The following is an 18,447-nucleotide window of genomic DNA, read 5'->3' as shown; positions in this document are numbered from 1 at the left end:
CCTAACACGGTTTTGGCGAAACTGATCCTGATTGGTTGATAAATAGGTTATTGGAGCATACCTATTTATTTACCAAATTTTATTACTTTTCGATATTCAATGTCATCGAAATCGTTATATTGATTTTGTGATACAAGTTACGAAGTCGCATGTCATCCTACCCTAAACCTAGGCAAATATCTGTCCCAGAATGATGAAATGTAGCGACAAAAAAGACATTCGGGACCCCTCTTGACTTGTCTTAGAAATCCCCTTCGTTAGAAGTTATTTCCGAAAAGAGGCCACTGACAGAGTTCAACATAATTTTGTGTCTGGTGGCCTACACCAACGTAGCTTTTCTGGTGGACGAGGACACTACAAAGACAACATAAACTCCAGGTATAATATCGGCCATATGGACCTTCAATATTGATCTTTTAAATGCCACCTTCAGTCTGTCCAAGAAATTTAAAGTTTGGGAAATTTCCTATGTCCAGCCAGTGTGATCGGCATCACGTCGACCAACATTTTGGACAGTTTTAGGACTAAACAGTGTATTATTCATCTAGGTCAACTCCCGTTATTTTAAATTTAGTTCTATTTATAAGTGGATTGCAATTAAATAGTTTTATGAATAATTCCAATCATAATCTGCGTTTGTTATCGGAGTCAGTATTGTCACTCGGGCTTCACTCGTGATCGATCGATCTGTAACTAGGCTAATTAACTAAAGTCTGGTTCAAGCTTCCGTATAAGTTATTACTAATGTTTTTTTTTATCATTTACACTACATATTATGCATAGGCTGTGGCTATTTTATGGTTTAACTTTTTTAAACAATAGATTCAAGTAAGTTATTGGCCCTTTATAAACACCTGCAGAAAAGTGGGGTGGGGGGGGGGGGGGGGGGGGGGGGTGCTCTCATTGAGGAATTTATGGTTTAATAATTACAATCTACATACAAATCATTATGAACTCAAGTCTCAACCAAGTAAGATAGACACAAAATTCATCCTGTACATACATGTATGGTGTCCTGATGGTGTGGCCCAGCATATTGGGACTTCTTCCGAAAGGGATATTCTACACGATTTAGAATTTCATGTGATGCTTTTTAAGCATCTACCGTGTAAAAAAACACCTGCAATAACTGTTAAGTGTTTGTATATACAATAATATTAACAAATCTAACCAGGTTGACTTGAGAATTACAACTCATGATCAAAGCAGTGGTTTCTGCCTATAAATTGTTTCTCAAAATCTCAAATCTTCAAAAGGGTACAAACATAAATTCAGGGGTACTAGCAGAAATTCACATATCAAGGTTACTTATTTGTACATATATGATATATTTAGCAATCAAATTATAGTTTTAATTATAAATTGAATTGAAAACGAAAAATATTGACTTTCATTAAGATTATTAGCAGTTAGGTATATTGGCCCATTGGGTTAATATATTTTTTACAAATTTCAATCATTTTTTTGTTCATAGACGGCTCCGTGTTAAATTACCGTATTTGACAAAATATCGCAGATTGTGTGCATCTTTTAGGTCGACGTAGATAAAATCTTTTTGGAGATGTATTTGCGAAAAAAATTGCAAATATGTTTAAAAAGTGTATGAAATCAGGTACCCTCACTCTATGTGTGTTTAGTTTCGGGTGCTCTTTGCACCAACAGTAGGAACTGTCAACTGTAGGAATAGACAAAATGTGGCGAAAACTTGTGTTCCAGTTGCTTAATTTGCTGAAGAAAATTGAACACATAAAGTAGCAAAACTTTTCACATGAATTATTACCTTTGAACACCATTTTGACACTCAGTCAAAGATTTATTTCCTTGAAAAAAGGTAGGGGCGCCCTTATTAGGTCAAATACGGTATGTAAGATAAACATGTTTGATGTACCATATGATCTCTAGCAATGATTGCATAGATCTGTAATGAACTAGCAAGAAACATTATTCAGGTTAGGAAATAACCTAGATCTATGAATGGTCATGATCATCAGCCAACTGCAATCAAATTACAGGATTCTTTACAGAAGCAGCCGGCTCATGGAATGACCGGAAAAACTTCGCCTTGTAATAGAATTGTATTTTCTTTAGACAATTTTGATTCTTATGACAACTTATCCGATTGGGAATATGAAACCAGTAAATTGGGAAATTTTACAATTTTACTTGAGGATAGTCTTGCACATTGTCTTATTTCATTATAAATGATACTCATTGCATTATTGGTTATTTGTTTCAGATAATGCTTCTCACCTGTCACTGTTTGAACTTCAAGCTACGGACAAGCCAGGGTCTAAATTTCACATGTAGATCTGGTGAGTTTTGTTGCTAAAAAATTGTCAATGTTTAAACTTTTTACCAGAATTAAATTAGATTCTAGGTTGTATTAATTAGAGTGATTTATGAAAAAAAGTCATTATATGTACTTAAAGTAAACCCCCGAGTGCTTAAAGCTTTTATCTCCAGCAAAAAAAAAAGAGTTATAAAATCTGTTCTTACTTAGAGACCTTTGCTTCCTCCTTCAGCTAAGAGTTCCATAATTATGGAAGAAAATCAAGAATTTATTGTGGTTATTTATCAGAAAAATCAGAAAGGCACCAGTCCTGGATAACAGGATGTGTATGTACCACTATGTACTGTAGTGTACTACTACGGATCTTTTTTGGGATTTGATATTACCTTGTACTTGATGGCTACAATACACGTATCTGTTTATTTGCAGTGTTACTGTGAATGAATTCAAAATGTTTTACTTCCCTTATGGTCACACTGATCAATTTTAAGTTTTTAATTGGTTGGGGGATCAAGAAGTTAACATATTTTTTTTAGTAGTAGTACAACAATTTGCTATCTATAGATTTAAATGAGAAATTTAATTCAGGTCAAAATTCAGAGACATATTTTAATGCCACACTGTATACAGGTGACCACTCTATTAAAACAATAATTAATCTGGTGACTTATTTATCTACTAAAAATCTGTGCAAATACTAGAAAGAGTGTTATAACTATAGGAAAATAACTTAGCTATGCAAAATACATGATGGAGTTGTCTCCCTTAGACCATTATATGAGATAGTAGGCATATAATTAATTAACTAATTAATACATGATACTAGTTTCTACATGTATAACTCAAATGTTTACATTGTAAGCTTACATGTTTTGTATAAGTATGACTTAAAGCCTATGATGCCAATAATTAATTAAAATGAATTGAAAAATATTTCAATTATTAAGCAATAATTGTTTTATAGCCCCATGTGCTAAGTCAATATCAAGATAAGAATTTAGAACATCTGTCATAATTAAACCTGTTAAGGTTGAAATATAGAGCATTAAGCTTGTTGCACAACTACTTTGAAGTAAGTTTGAAGCGACAAGCTTAAGGTGCCTTGTGAAATAGAACATTGTAACATTATCATAATCAGAATTATTCACTGGCAGCATGACTAAACTTATGTTTAATTAAGAAATTTGGTAAATATAAAAGATTTAAGACCTGCTAGGTAAAACTGTATAATGGCGAGTATGCACTTTGTCTTAGTCACGAGTTTGTCAACATTAGACAGGGGTTTTAGGGTATGGTGTGTGTCTATCTGGGTGTCACAAGTTTGTCAACATTAGACAGGGGTTTTATGGTATGGTGTGTGTCTATCTGGGTGTCACGAGTTTGTCAACATTAGACAGGGGTTTTATGGTATGGTGTATATCTATCTGGATGTCACGAGTTTGTCAACATTAGACAAGGGTTTTATGGTATGGTGTATATATCTGGGTGTCACGAGTTTGTCAACATTAGACAGGGGTTTTATGGTATATGGTGTATATCTATCTGGATGTCACGAGTTTGTCAACATTAGACAGGGGTTTTAGGGTATGGTGTGTGTCTATCTGGGTGTCACGAGTTTGTCAACATTAGACAGGGGTTTTATGGTATGGTGTATATCTATCTGGATGTCACGAGTTTGTCAACATTAGACAGGGGTTTTATGGTATGGTGTATATCTATCTGGATGTCACGAGTTTGTCAACATTAGACAGGGGTTTTATGGTATGGTGTGTGTCTATCTGGGTGTCACGAGTTTGTCAACATTAGACAGGGGTTTTATGGTATGGTGTATATCTATCTGGATGTCACGAGTTTGTCAACATTAGACAGGGGTTTTATGGTATGGTGTATGTATCTGGGTGTCACGAGTTTGTCAACATTAGACAGGGGTTTTATGGTATGGTGTGTCTATCTAGGTGTCACGAGTTTGTCAACATTAGACAGGGGTTTTATGGTATGGTGTGTGTCTATCTGGGTTTCACGAGTTTGTCAACATTAGACAGGGGTTTTATGGTATGGTGTGTCTATCTGGGTGTCACAAGTTTGTCAACATTAGACAGGGGTTTTATGGTATGGTGTATATCTATCTGGGTGTCACGAGTTTGTCAACATTAGACAGGGGTTTTATGGTATGGTGTATATCTATCTGGGTTCACGAGTTTGTCAACATTAGACAGGGGTTTTATGGTATGGTGTATATCTATCTGGGTGTCACGAGTTTGTCAACATTAGACAGGGGTTTATGGTATGGTGTATATCTATCTGGGTGTCACGAGTTTGTCAACATTAGACAGGGGTTTTATGGTATGGTGTATATCTATCTGGATGTCACGAGTTTGTCAACATTAGACAGGGGTTTTATGGTATGGTGTATATCTATCTGGGTGTCACGAGTTTGTCAACATTAGACAGGGGTTTTATGGTATGGTGTATATCTCTCTGGGTGTCACGAGTTTGTCAACATTAGACAGGGGTTTATGGTATGGTGTGTGTCTATCTGGGTTGTCACGAGTTTGTCAACATTAGACAGGGGTTTTAGGGTATGGTGTATGTCTATCTGGGTGTCACGAGTTTGTCAACATTAGACAGGGGTTTTATGGTATGGTGTATGTATCTGGGTGTCACGAGTTTGTCAACATTAGACAGGGGTTTTATGGTATGGTGTATATCTATCTGGGTGTCACGAGTTTGTCAACATTAGACAGGGGTTTTATGGTATGGTGTATATCTATCTGGGTGTCACGAGTTTGTCAACATTAGACAGGGGTTTTATGGTATGGTGTATATCTATCTGGGTGTCACGAGTTTGTCAACATTAGACAGGGGTTTTATGGTATGGTGTATATCTATCTGGGTGTCACGAGTTTGTCAACATTAGACAGGGGTTTTATGGTATGGTGTGTGTCTATCTGGGTTTCACGAGTTTGACAACATTAGACAGGGGTTTTATGGTATGGTGTATATCTATCTGGATGTCACGAGTTTGTCAACATTAGACAAGGGTTTTATGGTATGGTGTATGTATCTGGGTGTCACGAGTTTGTCAACATTAGACAGGGGTTTTATGGTATGGTGTATATCTATCTGGGTGTCACGAGTTTGTCAACATTAGACAGGGGTTTTATGGTATGGTGTATATCTATCTGGGTGTCACGAGTTTGTCAACATTAGACAGGGGTTTTATGGTATGGTGTGTGTCTATCTGGGTGGTAAACTTTTGCCGTCTACATTTTGAAACCGATGATCGTTGACACTTGGTAGGCTTTATAATCCTGATTATTGATATGTGGTTGTGTTACCCTGAATGATATTTTGTTTCGATGCCCTGGATATTTGTCTGATTGAAGGTGAAAGTATACATACAAATCATCAAACCATCATGTATAATCATTCATTGTTTGTGTAACCAATAAATCCTTACATAAAAGATAAACTGTTACAATATACTGTGTATTAAACTTTTTTTTTTCTTCAAAAGAAATTGCAGGTCTGCCAAAGGAACATAGCCAATATGACTTCTTTCAGAAAAAGCTGGATGAAATTGAGATAGCAGATGGAAGTTTGTCACAGGTCAGTACTAAAGGGACATATAGATCATTAGCAGTTATATATAATTAGTATAGATTAGACTGTGTCCTTAGCTTTGATAAGTGGCCAGAAGCTTTACATTGAACATGTCTGTGTTATTTACCATAATAAGGTCACAAGGTTGAATTGTATTAAAATCTTCAAATGTGTCTACATAGGAGTAGTGCACATTGTATTTGACTGATATTGCCTTCCTAAAATGACCTTAGCTGTTGATAGGACATTAAACAAATCAAACCGAATCAAAGATATATTGTTAGGTGAAAGGTAGTCCAAACCAATCATACCTAACAGCTTGATCCATATTTGAAATAACATCAAAAACCTCAGTGTGCGGGGCCGCGGTGGCTGAGAGGTTATATAAGATGTCCCGACACTTTATCACTAACCCTCCACCTCTGGGTTGTGAGTTCGAAACCGACGTTGCTTGGTACTGACAGTAGGTCGGTGGTTTCTCCGGGTACTCCGGCTTTCCTCCACCCCCAAAATCAGGCATGTCCTTTAATGACCCTGGCTGTTAATAGGGCGTTTAACAAAATAAACGAAACCAAAGTGCCTAGAATGCTATTTGGCATAATGATCAACATTCAGGTAGTTAATAAATCTATAATCTTATACATCTTTTCGATTGTGGATTATGGTTATATCATTAAATTATCACTAGCTTTAGTTAAGTAAAGACCTGTTGTTACCATGTGGTTATGAAACCTTTACGGAGTGTACCAAATTAAAAACATGAGCCTGTTGACAGGTGATGTCATGTGTTACATGTTTTGAAATCTATACTAGAAACATCTCTTTCTATCATGGCTTATTTTATCAGCTATGTCAACTTGCATTTTAGGCTTAGTTGATTGCATGCCTCTTCATGGAACAAGAGGCCCACATGTTAGATGACTGTAGCATATTCTAGAAATGATTGTATTTGGTGATTTGAATATTTTAAAATCTTGTGAGCAAAAAAAAAAACCAACTGAAAAGTGTAAGCTTTCTATGGCCTTGAAGAACTGGTGTTTGTGAAGGAATCATTATCAGAAATTGACCATTTTCAGATAAAAAAATATTGCAAAAATAACATGAGCAAATTCTAAATTTTATTGAATCAATCCAAGGGCATATATCATGACCAGTAATAAGTTATTTCATTACTGTAAATCTGGAAAATTACTTGAATGGTTGCTATAGCAACAGGAAACTTATAATTAAGATGAAAATGTGTTTTATGTTACCAATTTTTGAAATTACCTTTTCATAGACATGAATCAGGAATTGAAGATTAACTTCAACATTATTTCAACCACGTAAAAGTGACAAAATGATGATATATTTAGGAAACAATAATTCACTGTTTTAGTGTTTTTAATTAAAATCCTGTGAGCAAACAGAACCAAAAATAGCTCTAAAAATATAAATGAAACAAAATATTGGAATATCTAGTTGAAAAAAAACATGCATATTTCAAATAACATAACAGATATTGGTAACATGATAGATATTTGTAACATGACAGACATTTGTAACATGATAGATATTTGTAACATGATAGACGTTTGTAACATGATAGACGTTTGTAACATAATAGATATTTGTAACATGATAGAGAGGATATTGAATGGTTTCCAGTTTAATATAACATATATATTTCACGAGTATGACAGAATATTGATATTTTCACGAGTGCGAAGCACGAGTGAAAAATATCGAAATATTCTGTCATACGAGTGAAACCATTCAATTTTCTTTTTATTGCATTTCATAAACTTAAAAACAAAATTAAAAATATCGAACAATTAATAGTGAAAAAGTGCGGGAACTTAGTAATGACGTCAACTTGACGGCGCCATTTTGACAGGACTGATCAGCGCATTTTAAGCGTTTTCTGCTGTTATAGGAGAATCTGTGCATGAATAGCTAACGTCAAGTGAGTATTAAGTCAAAAACTAGTCAGAATATTTCAGAAATACAGATTTCAGAAATACAGCAAAATAACCAATTTATCTATCTCCGCTTCGATTGGAAAAATTGGCAAGTTTCAACGAGGTGAATACAAAGGTCCGCTCTGATTGGTCAAAAACGGAAAACTTATATTTTCACTGCAAAACTTACATTTTCACTGCAAAATCTTATATTTTCACTGCTCATCGCTGCAGTGAAAATATAAGTTTTATTAGTTTGATAAATCTCTATATTTCACTGGCAAAAATGCAATAAAGACATTTGTAACATGATAGACATTTGTAACACGATAGACATTTGTAACATAACAGACATTTGTAACACGATAGACATTTGTAACACGATAGACATTGGTAACACGATAGACATTTGTAACATGACAGACATTGGTAACATTTGTAACACGATAGACATTGGTAACACGATAGACATTTGTAACATGACAGACATTGGTAACATGATAGACATTGGTAACACGATAGACATTGGTAACATGACAGACATTAGTAACATGATAGACATTGGTAACATAATAGACATTGGTAACATAATAGACATTGGTAACATGATAGACATTGGTAACATGACAGACATTGGTAACATGACAGACATTAGTAACATGACAGACATTAGTAACATAATAGACATTGGTAACATAATAGACATTGGTAACATAATAGACATTGGTAACATAACAGACATTGGTAACATGATAGACATTAGTAACATGATAGACATTAGTAACACGACAGACATTGGTAACATGATAGACATTTGTAACATGACAGACATTGGTAACATGATAGACATTGGTAACATGACAGACATTAGTAACATAATAGACATTTGTAACATAATAGACATTGGTAACATAATAGACATTTGTAACATGATAGACATTGGTAACATAATAGACATTGGTAACATAATAGACATTGGTAACATGATAGACATTGGTAACATAATAGACATTTGTAACATAATAGACATTGGTAACATAATAGACATTGGTAACATAATAGACATTGGTAACATAATAGACATTGGTAACACGATAGACATTGGTAACACGATAGACATTAGTAACACGATAGACATTGGTAACATGATAGACATTGGTAACATGACAGACATTAGTAACATGACAGACATTAGTAACATAATAGACATTGGTAACATAATAGACATTGGTAACATAATAGACATTGGTAACATAATAGACATTGGTAACATAACAGACATTTGTAACACGATAGACATTTGTAACACGATAGACATTGGTAACATGACAGACATTAGTAACATGACAGACATTAGTAACATAATAGACATTGGTAACATGATAGACATTGGTAACATAATAGACATTTGTAACATAATAGACATTGGCAACATAACAGACATTGGTAACATAATAGACATTTGTAACATAATAGACATTGGTAACATGACAGACATTGGTAACATGATAGACATTGGTAACATGACAGACATTGGTAACATGATAGACATTGGTAACATGATAGACATTGGTAACATAATAGACATTTGTAACATAATAGACATTTGTAACATAATAGACATTGGTAACATAATAGACATTTGTAACATAATAGACATTGGTAACATAACAGACATTGGTAACATGATAGACATTGGTAACATAACAGACATTTGTAACACGATAGACATTTGTAACATGACAGACATTGGTAACATGATAGACATTGGTAACATAACAGATATTGGTAACATGATAGACATTTGTAACATGACAGACATTGGTAACATGATAGACATTGGTAACATAATAGACATTGGTAACATAATAGACATTGGTAACATAATAGACATTGGTAACATAATAGACATTGGTAACATAATAGACATTGGTAACATAATAGACATTGGTAACATGATAGACATTGGTAACATGACAGTCATTGGTAACATGATAAACATTGGTAACATGACAGACATTGGTAACATAATAGACATTGGTAACATAATAGACATTGGTAACATAATAGACATTGGTAACATAATAGACATTGGTAACATAATAGACATTGGTAACATGACAGTCATTGGTAACATAATAGACATTGGTAACATAATAGACATTGGTAACATAATAGACATTGGTAACATAATAGACATTGGTAACATGATAGACATTGGTAACATGATAGACATTGGTAACATAATAGACATTGGTAACATAATAGACATTGGTAACATAATAGACATTGGTAACATGACAGTCATTGGTAACATAATAGACATTGGTAACATGACAGACATTGGTAACATAATAGACATTGGTAACATAATAGACATTGGTAACATAATAGACATTGGTAACATAATAGACATTGGTAACATGATAGACATTGGTAACATGATAGACATTGGTAACATAACAGACATTGGTAACATAATAAACATTGGTAACATAACAGACATTGGTAACATAATAGACATTGGTAACATACTAGACATTGGTAACATAATAGACATTGGTAACATAATAGACATTGGTAACACGATAGACATTTGTAACATAACAGACATTTGTAACACGATAGACATTTGTAACACGATAGACATTGGTAACACGATAGACATTTGTAACATGACAGACATTGGTAACATGATAGACATTGGTAACATGACAGACATTGGTAACATGACAGACATTAGTAACATGACAGACATTAGTAACATAATAGACATTGGTAACATAATAGACATTGGTAACATAATAGACATTGGTAACATAAGAGACATTAGTAACACGATAGACATTTGTAACACGATAGACATTTGTAACACGATAGACATCTGTAACACGATAGACATTGGTAACATGACAGACATTGGTAACACGATAGACATTGGTAACATAATAGACATTGGTAACATAATAGACATTGGTAACATGATAGACATTTGTAACATAATAGACATTGGTAACACGATAGACATTAGTAACATAATAGACATTTGTAACATGATAGACATTAGTAACATGACAGACATTGGTAACACGATAGACATTGGTAACATAATAGACATTGGTAACATGACAGACATTGGTAACATGACAGTCATTGGTAACATGATAAACATTGGTAACATAATAGACATTGGTAACACGATAGACATTTGTAACATGATAGACATTAGTAACATAATAGACATTTGTAACATGATAGACATTTGTAACACGATAGACATTGGTAACACGATAGACATTGGTAACATAACAGACATTGGTAACATGATAGACATTGGTAACACGATAGACATTGGTAACATGACAGACATTAGTAACATGATAGACATTGGTAACACGATAGACATTGGTAACATAATAGACATTGGTAACATGATAGACATTGGTAACATGACAGACATTGGTAACACGATAGACATTGGTAACACGACAGACATTTGTAACACGATAGACATTGGTAACATGATAGACATTTGTAACACGATAGAAATTTGTAACACGATAGACATTTGTAACATGACAGACATTGGTAACACGATAGACATTTGTAACACGATAGACATTGGTAACACGATAGACATTGGTAACACGATAGACATTAGTAACATGATAGACATTTGTAACATGATAGACATTAGTAACATGATAGACATTAGTAACATTATAGACATTTGTAACACGACAGACATTGGTAACATGACTGACATTTGTAACACGATAGACATTTGTAACACGATAGACACTGGTAACATGACAGACATTTGAGTAATATCAAAGAACAATTGTGATGCCTTAAGGTTGTTGAAGAAGATCAAAACAAAACAAGAAATATCATTAAAAAAGATAAACGCCATAGTTAATGCTGGTGGTTATAATGTAAAACTGCTGGTGAAATAAATTAACGAACTAATGCATTCACGCACGGATAACAAAATTATATCTGTTTGAATCATTTTTGGTGATAATAAGACTGCATTTAAATCAGGAATATCATTGTATTAATGTGTCATTTGAAAAGATACATCCACTTTTATTCAGCTTGCATTCAATCTTACCTTTGTTTCGTTTTTAACTGCATATCTGCATTTTGCATACTTCATCTTGACCAGTAGTGCCACCTGTCGCGTCATATCTGGGGCCAAAAGAATATTATACGGAAATGCCGAAAAAGCTAAATTGTCAAAAAGAATCCCATAGTTAACCATCCTGTAATATTATAAAAAAGTATCTGTTGTGTTACTAATTAATCAAACTATTTGTAACATTTTTTCATCTACCAGTACAGTGAACAGAAACATAAGCTTGTAATTTAGAATTTGATAGATTTTCAATAGTTGTCATAAAAGTTGGTACATTATGAATCTATTTCTCCTGCAATTTCACTATCACCCAAAAACCAAACAGATCACATCAGAACTAACTTTTTTTTTCTGAGAAAAAATTGTGACAGCTTTAATTTCTGACCAAAATAAAATAAATTGTGTCCAAGGTGAAAATGTACTTTTTGATGAAGTCTCTTAATTTATTTAATAATCATAGTTATTAATTAACAGCATTGCTTACAATGTGCATAATTATGAGGAGACATTTCCCTTGATAAGGAAATCTTGACTACAATTTGTCAATCTCAACATGTACATACATAATGCTTGATACAATATAAAATAATAAAGTTTAATATGTAATAATTTCAACTAATACCATAAAATCTTGAAAATAAATTAAAATTGAAAAAAAAAAAAAACATGCATATAATATATATATAAGTTTCTGCCAAGGAAAATCATCTTGAAATAAAGTGGTTTCTTTTACAAAATGTAAGCTGTTAAGTTTGATAAAGTTATAGGCAATGTTTGAAACATATAATCTGTTATAATGTCTATCACTTGTTTTGTGAATCATCAATTTGTAAGTTTTGTGAAGTTGAAAATAATAATGATACTTTTTATATAATTATAGATAAATACTTATTATGTCAGTTTTTAACACAAATATTCATCTTGATGAGCCGGAGTGTTGCATACCAAAATCATGCCCCTTACCCCCGTATTTGCGGAGTTATTCCCCTTTGATGATTTTACTTGTTCGGACCATAACTCCAGTACTACTCGACCTTGGCTTTCCATACTTGACACAAATATACATCTTGACGAGCCGGAGTGTTGCATACCAAAATCATGCCCCTTACCCCCGTATTTGTGGAGTTATTCCCCTTTGATGATTTTGTAATTGCTCACCATTCACTTAATAATGGTATTAGGAGGCTGATTCTTTGCAAAGAGGTTCTCTTAATGATATTCTGTATATAAACATGTGAACTAATTTTTGTGTTGTTGTGTCTAAACCAAGGTTTCCCATAATTGCAACATATATACATCTCATCATTTAAAGTTGCCCTATGGTTTCGAACTACACACCATTATATGTATCAATATCTCCTTCCAACTTTCCAACAATGATACTTCATTTTAAAGTATTACAACCTGTGAAACTACCCCCTTCCAAGTGTCAAATATTGCAGCGGGCGTATGTTGCGGCCCTCCAACGGGCCCTTGTTTCCATGTTATAGACATTAAAATAATAATTTATTCCATGTTGTTACTTAAAAACTCAGTTGTGTTATAATTACTCGATCGTGAAGAAAAATGTCTTATTATCTTATAAGTTTTGTTATTTCTTTTTCATCTATATAACAAGCAGTGTCCTTAATCTATGCCGATCGCTCACCATACTAAGGTCAAATCTTTTCACTTTTAAACTATTTTTAGGTCACCTGAGACAAAGTCTTTAAGTCATTTGTCTGGTTTCTTTTGGAATTCATTCTAACTTTGTAAACATTAACAGCATGGGATGACAGCTCGATGGAATGCACACGTTGGCCCTGACTGACCCCCTGGGCTGATGGCCGGGGCAAAAAAAGTTCAATTAAATTAACTTAATTATTTCAAAACTCAGGTGACTGTTAAAGGCCTGTGGGCCTCTTGTTCCATGAAGAGGCAATCAAGCTTAACAGATACTATATTGGTTACCAAAAATATCATCTTTATTTCTTTTTAACTGAACCAAATATATATGGTGTTGCAGTAACATGTAATCCACATTTTGATTGAGGACATGTAGAGATACCGTATTTGACCTAATAAGGGCGCAGGGCGCAGGTAATTGACAGTGGGGGCACCCTTATTAAGATTAGTTATTCTGAAGTTTTATGAAACAGACTATACCTTACAGCAGAATACCCTAGGTTGTGGAAACGGTAAAATATTCAGTCATAAAAATATTCCAGATGAAGATATCTATTCATTATCATATTATATTAAGCTTAAACATCACTTGAATACTCCTGTAAACTTGTAAACCATGCCAGCTGATCTTTAGACCAGAGAACGTGTGTTCCACCATTTATGTTCAAATGGAACTCTTTTGTGTTCTATTTATAGAAACAGGTGATTTCCCAGATCAAATCAGACATAGTTTTCTTTGACCTAATAATTGATTTACAATGTCTTTTACTAGCTTTCTGTTCTGAACAAAAGTTATTTATCAACAAGAATGAAGTGTTTACTTTATCTTCAAATAAAGATGGTAAGTTATTATTTGTATGTGTGTTTAGTTTTGGGTGCTCTTTGCACTGACATGTCATCTGTAGCCTGTAGGAATACACAAAATGTGGCGAAAACAGGTGTTCCAGTTACTTAATTTGCTGAAGAAAATTGAACACATAAAGTAGCAAAATATTTTACATGAATTATTACTTTTGAACACCATTTTGACACCATTTTGACACCCAGTCAAAGATTTATTTCCTTGAAAAAAGGTAGGGGCGCCCTTATAAGGGCAGGCGCCCTTATTAGGTCAAATACGGTAAACTATCATAATAATTTTCAGGATTTTATATGTGAAATAGCATGTGAAAAACAAAAACTATCCAAAAAACAAATAAATCTATATAAATTAAAATGTTCATGAAAGACATTAAGAAAATTCACTATCAATGAATAAGTAATCTTTAAAATCAGTTTAAAGTTGGGGGACAGCAATTTGGAAAATTTGTGATAATGGCTCATGTATTGTTGATATGGACGTAGATACCTGTATGTGTGTGGTAACTGGTCACCTGTATTATCATGGTCACCTGTATTATCATGGTCACCTGTATTATCATGGTCACCAGTGGTAAGTGTGTACTAGTATAATCAGGTACAGAGTACAAACACTTGTATAATAATTGTTTGGTAATCAAATCACAAGGCCGTGAGATGAGAGAGAAGTAACATTGTCATTGTCTCTGTGTGTCGTGGAATAGAACCAAGAGATTTGGGATATATGTTTGTTGTGAGTATATTAGAATCTTAACAAGTTCTGATAATCCTTATAATCCCATGATCTACCAAAGTTACTTCCCCTTATTCCACTCTATCAGTACGGATGCCATGGTTAGGACTGTACTGTATATGCTTGACAGCAATTGGAGGCCTAGAAATAAGGGTGTCTTGATTTTAGATCTCAATCTTAAGTTTCAGAAAAAATCCAGGTATATAAAGTGTTTTCCTTAGTTCTTGAATGAATTTACCATTGGTACATAGGAATTGTAAAGTGACAACTGTCAGTTTATATATAGTCAAACTGAAGAAACTGTAATACAATTACAACAATACTAAATTCAATTCTGCAAAATTAACAATTTTTCGAAGTGGAAGATAAGGGAATTAGAAAATCAATGAAATTAAGGTGAATTATCCTTTTTTCAGATGTTAGAAATGATTAAAGCGATAAATTTAATCTTGACCCATACATTATACATACATAATACCAGTAGTCATATTTATTGAACTCAGAACACATAGCTATCACTAACTGATTTCTGTGATAAGAGTTGATAACCTAGCTATCTCTTTTCGGTATTTCATTTTTTTGTTTTTGTTTTGTTAAAAATACCTTTAATTGATATTAATAGATTTTATTGAAAAGCAAATCATATATCATTGAAAATGAATTCAAAGTTTATTCGCTCAGTGAGCTTATATATGCATACTGCAACGTGTGTTTATTGTCCATCAACTTTTTACATTTTAATCCTCGTCAAAACTACTGGGGCAGTTTTGACTGAACTTCACATGGAACATCACTAGGACATGGGGATCTGAATTATGGGGCTGTGCCCCTAGGGGCCTGAAGTGTAGGGTCAAATATCTTAAAATCTTTAAAATCTTCTTACTAAAAGTACCGGTAATTCTCTATTCATATCGCAGAGAGCAATGGCACATTTAATCATACCGGAAACCATCAACTAGCCTTCGTTTGAATTTATAAAATGTATAGCTGGCCTGCACAGGGTCAAGGATTCAAGTGGTATGACAGAGACCAGAGGACTGAGGGGCAGGTCAAAAGGGGGGTAAATTGGCATATTTTGATAAACAACTTCTTCTCTAAAACCATATCATTCATATTTGACATTTGACTGGAAGCATACCTAGATGTTGGGGATTCAAAATTGTACAAATAGTGGGGCTGACCCCCCCAGGGGACTGAAGGGCAGGGCACAATAGTGGAAATACATGTATAACAAATTCTTTAAAATTCTGTACGTAGCCTACAGAATTTTAAAGAATTTGTTATATTTCCACTATTAGGAATGACAGGATTTGGTCCATATTTTGGTCTGAAGAATAATTTTGTGAAGGGAAACCCATTTTGTGAAAGACTGGATCCCCTATAATTTGAGAGGTGGGCTCCATTAGGAGAAATACTGTGAGTTCTTTAAAATCCTTCTTCTGTTTCAGTTCATTAGCCTGAATTCTGACCAATTTTTGTCTGAACTATCCATGGGTTAAGGGAAATTAATTTTGTATTAATAGTGGGTCTGAGACCCTTGGAGCCTGACTGTTGGCCATGGGGTCCCAATAAGGGAAATTTAGCAAACTCTTTCTTTGGTTGAAAAGACAAGATTTTGTCTTGGGTCCCCGCATTGGATATACAGGTGCCCTGTAGTATTCACTTTGTCTGTACATGTCCTTCTATTTATTTGTCCACTGACAAATTTTGTTCCTAGCTGTTAATTGTATTTTTAGTATTTATTGAACGATATACATGGAATTTGGTCAAGATGTTCAGTTAACAGAAATGCATACTGACATCAGTAATCTAGGTCAAATGTCACGGTAATTAGTTCAAAAGATTTAGGTCAAATTTCGTATCTTTTCCATGAGGAATATTGTGTCATGATATTATGAAGCAACGTTGGGCAGAATTAAGGAGTCAGATCAAGGTCAGATACTGGGTCAAAGGTCAAGGACAATTTGTATCTCTGATAATGATCCTGGCTGTTAGTGGGGAGGTAATTAAGGTTTAGATAAAGCTAAACAAAAACTATAGAGCTCGAGGTGGAAGGAAGCAAGTGTCACATCATCGTACATGTATAATGTAAATTTTGCTCCAAATGTCAAACATTTGGAATAAAAAAGCTGAATGTTAATTAAAGGAAAGTGGTGATTGTAATGCTTGATACTGATTGGTAGATCCCAGACTGGAAAGTATTTGTTATATAACTTAAATTGGAGCTATTTTGTCATAATCAACAAAATATTCAGGTGAGCGATACAGGCCCTTCCTTGCCTCTTGTATTTGTACTTACGTACTGGTGTGAGACATAGCAATTTGAACAATGGAACAGTGTATTTGTTAATTTCCTTCCATACAACATCATTATAACTTTAATGGTAAAAATTAAATTTCTGTATGCACGTACTAAAGAATTGCATCAAAATTCAGTGTGTATGTATTGTAGAGAATTCAGATGACAATCATACATATACATACGTATTTATCTACACAAGCATGAAAGTATAGGGCATTGACATTCACCTCATACAATATTATAATTACATGTATATACCGTCTATTTTTAGCCTCGTTGTTATACAATTATCTCCAAGATAAATTGAAACAAAAGGATGCAGAGCGTGTGTATACATTTTAGCCAGATACAGTAGTTCTAAATCTTATTGTATCCTTTTCCCATCAAAAATAAAATCTTTAGTGGGAAGTGAGTAAGAGCAAAGTCAACATACATAAGAGGCGAGTAATTATGGGGCCTCCTTCAGGTTTGGGGGTGCTTGTTTAACTGACTCCAGAACAATGAAGAGCCCAGCAGCTGTACCCCACTGGATGTTGACCATTGGCCCGAGATGACACGAAGTGTACCCCCTTTAGAATCAGTGGTTTTCTTTTTGATATGACTTATTTATTGATTAACTCAACCTGATAAAGTTAATACAAAATAAAATGAAAGTCATTAGTGACCAAATTACCCTGAATTAAGTTTAATTAACTCTACTGATGTCTATAATTAAACTAGTCATTCCATCTCCAGGAGCAGTCCTACCTGTTCCATAAGCGACAGTTAGGGGACTGGGTGTTACATCGCTGTCTTAGCTGTGGAATCGACACTCATGCTGTTTGTTCCACAAGTAGACCACCCAAGGTGCTGGTCAGTGACATGCTTCAGGTAACTATCAGACAGATACATTTTATTTTAACCTCCATCCTACAATTC

General features: G+C 34.0%; 1 protein-coding gene across 2 annotated transcripts in view; it reads left to right on the top strand.

Annotated features, from left to right (window-relative positions):
- The first annotated feature begins 251 nt into the window (after positions 1-251).
- Positions 252-18,447, top strand: part of LOC117336208 — a 40,754-nt gene continuing 22,558 nt past the window's right edge. Inside the window, exons 1-4 of one of the 2 annotated variants that reach the window (XM_033896657.1) lie at positions 252-378; positions 2,237-2,312; positions 5,808-5,899; positions 18,265-18,399. In XM_033896657.1, the coding sequence (XP_033752548.1) occupies positions 2,240-2,312; positions 5,808-5,899; positions 18,265-18,399 (300 nt within the window). In that variant the 5' untranslated portion in view covers positions 252-378; positions 2,237-2,239. Of the gene's footprint in view, positions 379-2,236; positions 2,313-5,807; positions 5,900-15,135; positions 15,228-18,264; positions 18,400-18,447 lie in introns of those variants that run through there. The other variant, XM_033896658.1, reaches the window with a different exon arrangement.

Source organism: Pecten maximus, chromosome 10, assembly GCF_902652985.1.
Source record: "Pecten maximus chromosome 10, xPecMax1.1, whole genome shotgun sequence".
NCBI lineage: Eukaryota > Metazoa > Mollusca > Bivalvia > Pectinida > Pectinidae > Pecten > Pecten maximus.
This window is presented reverse-complemented; position numbering and strand designations above follow the sequence as displayed.